The 8,686-nt window shown below is 40.1% G+C and overlaps 1 protein-coding gene across 1 annotated transcript in view; it reads right to left on the bottom strand.

The window, feature by feature from the left end:
* Window positions 1-8,686, bottom strand: part of FBXO11 (F-box protein 11) — a 36,594-nt gene that overhangs the window by 6,529 nt on the left and 21,379 nt on the right. The window contains exons 14-18 of the mRNA XM_008070520.2: window positions 7,773-7,867; window positions 5,759-5,881; window positions 5,588-5,673; window positions 1,721-1,797; window positions 1,164-1,307 (exon numbers count right to left, since the gene is read on the bottom strand). Coding sequence (XP_008068711.1) covers window positions 1,164-1,307; window positions 1,721-1,797; window positions 5,588-5,673; window positions 5,759-5,881; window positions 7,773-7,867 — 525 coding nt within the window. The remainder of the gene's footprint in view (window positions 1-1,163; window positions 1,308-1,720; window positions 1,798-5,587; window positions 5,674-5,758; window positions 5,882-7,772; window positions 7,868-8,686) is intronic.

Below are 8,686 nucleotides of genomic sequence, written 5' to 3'. Positions count from 1 at the left end.
CCACTGCACTCCAGTCTGGGTGACAGAGTGAGACTCCAACTCAAAAAAAATAAATAAATTAAAAAAAGGACAAAAGATCAGTCAACGAACTCAGAAACAAAGCCAAACTCTGAAAGTTCTCATTTATATGTGGGCTCTAAATGGTCACAAAAATGGAAATAAAAGACCAGTGTCCCTAAAGACCAGGGACACTAAAAAGAGGGAGGTGGGGAGAATGGCTAGGGTTTATAAATTACCTATTGGGTATAATGTTCACTATCTGGGAATGGTTCACCTGAAGTCCAATCCCCACCACCACACAGTATGTCCACGTGACAAACACACACTTGTGCCCCCTGAATCTAAAATAAAATTTAAGAAAAAAACGAAGTGAAACAGCACCCGGTTTGTTCATCCCCCTGCCACATATACCAAGGAATACCTATTCATTTTTCAAGATACAGCTCAAGTGATTTGACTGCATGACCCTTTTCTCAACACCTTGCAAATAAAAGCAGCCATTCTGTATTGTGTATCTTCCCTAGAGCTTATAAAGACTCCTATCCTTCCATATAAGATATGTGCAATACTGGGCTACTGATACTTCAGAAACAGGATGGATTTGCACTTGGCATTCTTCCCCATCTCTTTATGAGCACGTGCTTTTGCAATGGGCAGGCACTGTGGAACTTTGGTCTCACAGCAAAGTCAGCTGACCTTTATGGACACCAAACCAGGCACATCTTGGCTTCATTAATTCCATTCTCCAACAAACACAGTTGTAAACAGTTACAAAGGCAATTCCCGTTTACTATAGTTATGTTCATATATTTACAGATCAATTTATTTCTCACATCTAGTTCTATAACTTGTCTTTTAAGTTTATTATAATCATATCACTATTCTGAATAATAAAAGGTCCAGAGAATGTAAACAAATTCTACCTTTAAAAAAGCTTACTGACAACTAGTAAAGTGGCTATAAAAGGAAAAGTACTGTAAACATTTGTCTCCTTAAACTCTACAGGCACTAATCTCCAAAACCATCTTGACTTCTTGATTAAAAAATGACTGAGATCCACTCATTTATAACATGTTATTAGTTGGCAATATCATTGATCATTAAAGATATAGAAGAATAATGGAAAACTGGGTTTTTCACTAATGCAAAATTAACAACAATACCTCGACCCCCATTAAATATACAGATGCCACCATCTCTTCCATCATGGATTTTATTTCTTCTTAGAGTAGGATTACTATCTGTCTTAATCCAGACTCCAGCCATTGCATTGTCAAATATTTCATTGTCTTCTATACAGCCCAGACCTATAAATGCAGAAATTTACATTGTTATTTAGAAAGTATATGTGTGTGTGTGTGTGTGCGCGCGCGTGTGTGTGTGTGTATATATATATATATATATAAACATGGTTTGTTTGTTTTTTGAGTCGAAGTCTCACTCTTGCCCAGGCTTGAGTACAGTGGCACAGTCACGGTTCACTGCAGCCTCAGTTTGGGCTTAGATGATCCTCCCACCTCAGCCTCCCAAGTAGCTGGGACTACAGGCATGTACCACCACGCCTGGCTAATTTTTAGAGATGAGGTCTTGCTATGCTGCCCAGGCTGGCCTCAAATTCCTGGGCTAAAGCAATCCTCCCTCCTTGGCCTCCCAAAGTGCTGGGATTACAGGTATGAGCTACTATGTTTAATACAGAGAAAAGATGACAGATTAAACATACCAGAGTTATAAACTAGAATTCCACCATTCTGGCCTCCCCAGATTTTGTTGCGTCTAATTTTGGGGTTGCTTCCAGTCCTACAGATAGAGTAGAAAATAACACCATTTCAATAGCTTCAAATCCTATATCCTATGTGTTAACATTAGGCAATAATAGAGAAAGCCACATTAATCATAATAAGAATTAACCATACAATGAAGTCCTTAAAGATGCTCTGAACAATCTTTTCTTTACCAGTAAAGTGGTTTAATTTTGCTTAATCCTGTATTTCCCCCAGAACACACGTTGTCACAGATTATATCATTGTGGGCTTGCTAGTGTGTAAAATAAACTGAGGAAGTTAGATTAAATAATATTGCATATTCCTCTCATACGTTAAATTACAGGCAGGAGGACTCAGAGAAACTGGGAGTCCAGTTTGAGACTACCACAAGAAAGCGAATATTGCAATCGCAGGGTCACAAGAAGTTTTTAGTTTTCAAGTGCATAGATCTTATTTATTTTTCAGAAACAAGGTCTTGCTCTGCTACCCAGGCTGGAGTGCAATTACATCATAGCTCACTGTAGCCTCGAACTCCTAGGCTCAAGTGATCCTCACACCTCAGCCTCCTCAATATGCTGATATTTAAAATTTTCTTGTAGAGACAGGATCTATGTTGTCCAGACTGGCCTTAAACTCTTGGCCTCAAGCAATCCTCCCAGCTTGGCCTCCCAAAGTGCTGGGATTATAGGCATGAGCCACTGTATCCATCCCTTAGAGCATATAAAAGTTACAGTTACACTATACTGTAGTCTGTTAAGTGTGCAATAGCATTATGTCTAAACAATGTACATATCTTAATTTCAAAACACTTATATTGCTAAAAAAATGTATACTAGTGATCATCTGAACCTTCAGGTACTTTTAATCTTTTAGCTGGTGGGGGGGGGTCTTGCCCTGATGTTGATGGGTACTGACTGATCAGGGTGGTGGCTGCTGAAAGTTCTGTTTTTTCTTTTCTTTTTTTTTACTTTTCTGTGTTCTGACATTTGACTGTGGCAATTTCTCAAAGTAAGACAATTTTGCCACACTGACCCTTCCTTTCATGAAAGATTTCTCTGTAGCATGAGATGCTGTTTGGTAGCATTTCATCCACAGTAGAACTTCTTTCAAAACTGTAGACAGTCCTTTCCAGCCCTGCTGCTGCTCTGTCAACTATGCTTATGCAATGTTCTAAATCCTTTGTTGTCATTTTGGACAGCATTTTCACCAGGAGCAGATTCCCTCTCACCAATAAACCGCTTTGTTGCTCATACATAAGAAACGGTTCCTTGTCCATCCAAGTTTTATCACAAGGTTGCAGCAATTCAGCCCCATCTTAAGGTTTCATTTCTAGTTCTCTTGCTATTTGCACCACATCTGCAGTGACTTCCTCCACTGAAGTCTCGAACGCCTCAAGTCATCCATGAGGGTTGGCATCAACTTCTTCCAAACTCCTGTTAATGTTGATATTTTGACTTCCTCCCATGAATCACAAATGTTAATGGAATCTAGAATGGTGAATCCTTTCCAGAGGTTTTCAATTTACTTAGCCCAAATCCATCAAAGAATCACTGTCTATGGCAACTACTACTATACACAAAGTATTTCTTAAAAGACTTGGACAGAATGCACTGAGTATAATTCCTAAGGGCCCCCGGACTTGTAGAGTGGTAAATGAGCACTGGCTGCAATTAAAGCCATATCATTAGCTAAATTAGCTCCTAATAAGAGAATCAGCCTGTGCTCTGAAGCCAGGTGTTGACTTCTCTTTAGCTATAAACGTCTTAGACGGCATCTTCTTCCATTATGAGGCTGTTCTGTCAACACTGAAAATCTGTTTTTAGTATAGCGCCTTCATCAACGATCTTAGCTAGATCTTCTGGATAACTTGCTGCTTCACTTTGTATTTTTATGTTACAGAGTTGGCTTCTTTCCTTAAACTTCATGAATCAAATTCTGCTAGCTTCATACTTTCATTTTTTTGTGGTTTTTTTTGTGTGTGTGAAACAAGGTTTTGCTCTGTCACCCAGGCTGGAGTACAGTAGCATGATAATGGCTCACTACAACCTCAACCTTCTGGGCTCAAGCAATCCTCCAGTCTCAGCCTCCCTACTCAGGACTACAGACAAGCACCAGAACATCTGACTCATTTTTTATTTTTTAATTATTTGTACAGACAAGGTCTCACCATGCCACCCAGGCTGGTCTTGAACTCCTGGCCTCAAGCAATCCTCCCACCTTGGCCATCCTGAGTGATGGGATTACAGTTTTGAGCTACCACGCCCAGCGAGCTTTATACTTTTCTTTTGCAGCTGCCTCACTTTTCTCAGCTTTCAAAGAATTGAAGGGAGTTAAGGGCCTTCATTTGGATTAGGCTTTGGTTTAAGGTAATGTGGCTGGTTTGATCTAACCAGACAACTAAAACATTCCCCCATATTACCAATATGGCTGTTTTGCTTTCTTTCTCTCTTTTTTTTTTTTTTTGAGTCAGAGTCTCACTCTGTCACCCAGGTTGGAGTGCAGTGGCACCCTCACAGCCACCGTAGCCTTGACCTGCTGGGCTCCAGTGATTCTTCTGCTTCAGCCTTCCAAGTAGCTGGAACTACAGGCGTGCGCCACCATGCCTGGCTAATTTTTTGATTTACTGTAGAGACAAAGTCTCGCCATGTTGCCCAGAGTGGTCTTGAACCCATGGGCTCAGGTAATCCTCGCCTCCACCTCCCAAAGTGTTGGGATTACAGGCATGAGCCACCATGCCCAGTTGTTTTGCTTTCTTGTCATCTGTGTTCATTGGAACGGCACTTTAAATTTCCTTCAAAAACTTTCTTCTGCATTCACAACTTGGTTAACTGACACAAGAGGTCTAGCTTTTGTCCTATTTAGACTTCTGACATGCCCTCCTCATTAAGCTTAATCATTTCTAGCTTTTGATTTAAAGTGAGGGATGTGCAACTCTTCCTTTCACTTGAACACTTACCGGCCATTGTACAGTTATTAGTTGGCCCAATTTCAGTGTTATTGTGTCTCAGGGAATAGGGATGCCCAGGGAGGGGGAAACAGACAGGGAACAGCTAGTTGGTGGAGTAGTCAGAACACACACAGCATTTACAGATTAAGTCACCGTCTTATATGGGTGCAAATCATGGCATCCCAGAACGAAGACAACAGAAGCATCAAAGATCACTGCCCAGAGATCACCACTGTCAAAATGATAGATATGATTATGAAAAAGCCTGAGATGCTCCAAAAATTACAAAAATGAGACAGAGACACAAAGTAAACACATGCTGTTGCAAAAATTGGCACCCACACATTTGCTTGACGCAAGGTTGCCACAAACCTTCAACCTGTAAAAACAGTATCTGTGAAGCAAAATAAAGCAATGCACAATAAACTCAAGATATACCTGTATACAATCGTTAGGACTACTAGAATGCAAAAACTGTTTAAATGTAAGAGGGGTGTCAAAAACTAGTGATGTTATAGAAATAGCATACAAACAAAAGCTACCGCCTTACTGAGTGCCAATGATAAGCCAGGCACAGTATGCGCAAGTATTTTTATATAGACTTCCCCTCTCCAAGTCTGAAGGAGCACACTGGCAATTGATGTGACCCCAATAGTGGAAGGCAAGATGGCGGAAATGGGCTCTTACAGCGCATGTGCCATTGGCTTCCGTCCTCACCTAGAGCAAGAGAAGCTACACCCGACAATTTAAGATTACTGTAAGAACATGATATATATACAAAAAAGGGGATAAAGACTGGGTATTAAACAATAAGGAAATTTCTTCTACACATTCCCCAATACCCTCCCAAAAGAAAGTCGAATGTGAAAACACTTACCTTATTTGAACCCCTGAATACATATGATTATAGATATCATTGTCTTCTAGCACGCCATGTCCATTGTCATAAAAATAAACGCCAACCTAAAATTTAAAAAAAAGTTTTTTTCAAGCGACAAGAGTTTATAAAACAATATATTTCCTATTCAAGAGTCCAAACTGACCCTACCTGCTTGCCACTGTGTATCCGATTTCTTCTCAGTACTGGAGTGCTGCCAGTTGTCACCCAAACTCCAGCCAGAGTATTACTATAAACTTCATTCTCTTCTATTACACCTTGTCCTTTTTCATGCTAAATAAAAATATACCGGTTATGATTTACATCTTCCATAAGCAAGGAGTTTATAGTGTTACCCCCATTATACACAGTTATTTAAAAAATGTCAATTTTTGTTTCTTCATTTGGGTATGGAGTTAATGATAACATTCCTTTTATGTAGCCTCTAACTAAGTTTAAGCTTACAAAGTATTCTTACTGATCTTGAAGTGTATTGTGATTTGTGTATTTTGGTGTTTTGTATTTTTAAATCTATCACAGTAAGAGTAGAAGTAGCTCTTCAATTTTCTTTACCAAAAGAATTTAATTCATTCTAAGATGTGTGGCAAACTGAAGACCTCTCATTTAGTAGTAAATTATTAGTTATTTCAAATATTGCTGGTGAAATAAGTTCTTTTTTGAGTTGGAGTCTCACTCTGTCATATAGCAGCAGGATCACAACTACTGCAGCCTCGACCTGCTGGGCTCAGGCGATCCTTCTGCCTCAGCCTTCTAAGTGGCTGGAGCCATAGGCAGTTAATTTTTTGATTTATTGTAGACCAAGTTACCTAGGCTGGTCTTGAACCCTGGGGTTCATGTAATCCTCTCACCTCTGCCTCCCAAATTGCTGGGACTATAGGTGTGAGCTACCATGTCCGGCCTAATGACAAGATCTTATGTTCACAAAATCTTTACTTTTAGCAGAAAACTGAAGACATGGCCATCTCTAGAACTGTAAGGTATATAGCACAAAGACTTTTTCTGAAATTTCCTACATTGTCTTATTTGAATTGGTTGTAATAGTTTCAGATACCATATGACAGAAGACACAGGACTGATACACAGTTTTAAAGTTTTTGAAAAATTATGTTTTAACATAAATTCAAATGAAAAATTGGCTTTCTTAAAAGATAAAAATAGCCGGGCTCGGTGGCTCAGCCTGTAATCCCGCACCTTTGGGAGGCTGAGGTGAGTGGATTGCCTGAGCCCGCGGGTTCGAGACCCGCCTGGGCAGCGAGACCTCATCTCGACAATAAATAAAAAAATCAGCCGGGCGTGGTAGCGCATGCCTGTAATTCCGGCTACTTGGAAGGCTGAAGCGGAAGGATCGCCGGAGCCCAGCAGGTCGAGGCTGCAGTGGCCGGAAGCGGCCACTGCACTCCAGTCTGGGCGACAGAGTGAGATTCCAACTCAAAAAAAAAAAAGATAAAAATATTTTACTCTAGTATTATTAGTACTTACAGTGACACTGTGGTTTTACCTAATGCTTCTGTAAAGTGTGAGAGACTCATATAGTAGTCAAAGTGGCAAAATTCTAGTGTAACAAATATAACTCAGATTGCCAACCAGTTGTTATGAATTTTGCCTATATGGCCGATAATACAGATCTTAATAAATAAAAAAGTATATCTCCTATGCCTTAATTTAGCCAGCTGTTGATGAAATTTTACAGAATACTACACACACTATAAAATCAGAAGTCATTTATATATTGGCAGGGAGAACACAAGTCTTATTTATTGTCTAAAATTTTATTATTGCCATCCAGGCTGGAGTGTAGTGGCAAGTTCAAGGCCACTGCAGCCTCGACCTGCTGGGCTCAGGCGATCGTTCCACCTCAGCCTTCCAAGTAGCTAGGACTACAGGTGTGTGCTACCACACCCCACTTATTTTTTGATTTATTGTAGAGATGAGGTCCCACCAAGTTGCCTAGGCTGGTCTTGAAACCCCGGGCACAGGAATCTTCTCTCCTCAGCCTCCCAAAGTGCTGGGATTATAGGCTGAGCCACTGTACCCGGTCTGTTGTCTAAATATTAAAGACAGTCTCGAATTCATATTCCAAAAGCTGAATAATGGCCTACCTAAACCTAAAGGAGAAACTCTGATTTCCATGCATGAGTTTACAGAACTATATTCATTAACTTACCACATAAATCCCACCATGCTGGCCATCATGAATTTTGTTATGTCGAACAATTGGACAACTGTTTGTCCTAATCTGAATTCCTGCTAACGCATTGCCTATTAAAAAAAAAAGTTACAGTGTCAAGACACTAGAGAAACACTACATGTAAGAGTTTTACTTTAGGTTATAGTTAAAATTCTTACACTAGAACTTTAGTGAACATTACGAGACAAAATCAAGGGAAGTAGGAGTTAAATGGATGTAGAAGGGCTGCAGGCATAGTGGTTAAGAGTAGATTCTTTTGGAGCCAGGATAGCAAGTTTCTTTTTTCTTTTCTTTTTTGAGTCAGGGTGTCACCCTGATGCCCAGGATGATGTACAGTGGTACAATCACAGCTCACAAGAGCCTTAACTTCCTAGGCTCAGGGGATCCTTTTGCCTCCGCATCCAAGGTAGCTGGAACTATAGGTGCATGCAACTATGCCTGGCTAACTCTTTTTGTTTGTGTAGAGATGAGGTCTCATTATGTTGCCTGGGCTGGTCTGGAATTCCTGGGCTCAAGTCTTTGTCTCATCTAGGTCTTCCAAAGTTCTACAAACACAGGTATAAGCTACCATGCCCAGCACCAAGTTTCAGATCCCAGGAATTCTACTTCCTGTAAGACCTTGAATAAGTTACCTAACCTCTTTGTGCCTCTGTATCCTGATCAATATTTAATAGTATTTACATAAGGCTGAAGTGACTATTATGACTTAACTCAAGTAAGGGGCTCAGAAAAGTGCCTGACACTTAGTAATCTCTATGCATTATTCAGGTTAGTACTAGCAGAAGAGAAAACCCAGGACCATATTGGAATCTGGCACACAGAAACCCAATAATTGTTTTCTGAATTAATGTTTCTAAAGCTTTAATGAGGAATAAGTATTTTCCTTCTCT

This window comes from Carlito syrichta, unplaced genomic scaffold, assembly GCF_000164805.1.
Source record: "Carlito syrichta isolate Samal-C Ts95f unplaced genomic scaffold, Tarsius_syrichta-2.0.1 Scaffold313473, whole genome shotgun sequence".
Lineage (NCBI taxonomy): Eukaryota > Metazoa > Chordata > Mammalia > Primates > Tarsiidae > Carlito > Carlito syrichta.
This window is presented reverse-complemented; position numbering and strand designations above follow the sequence as displayed.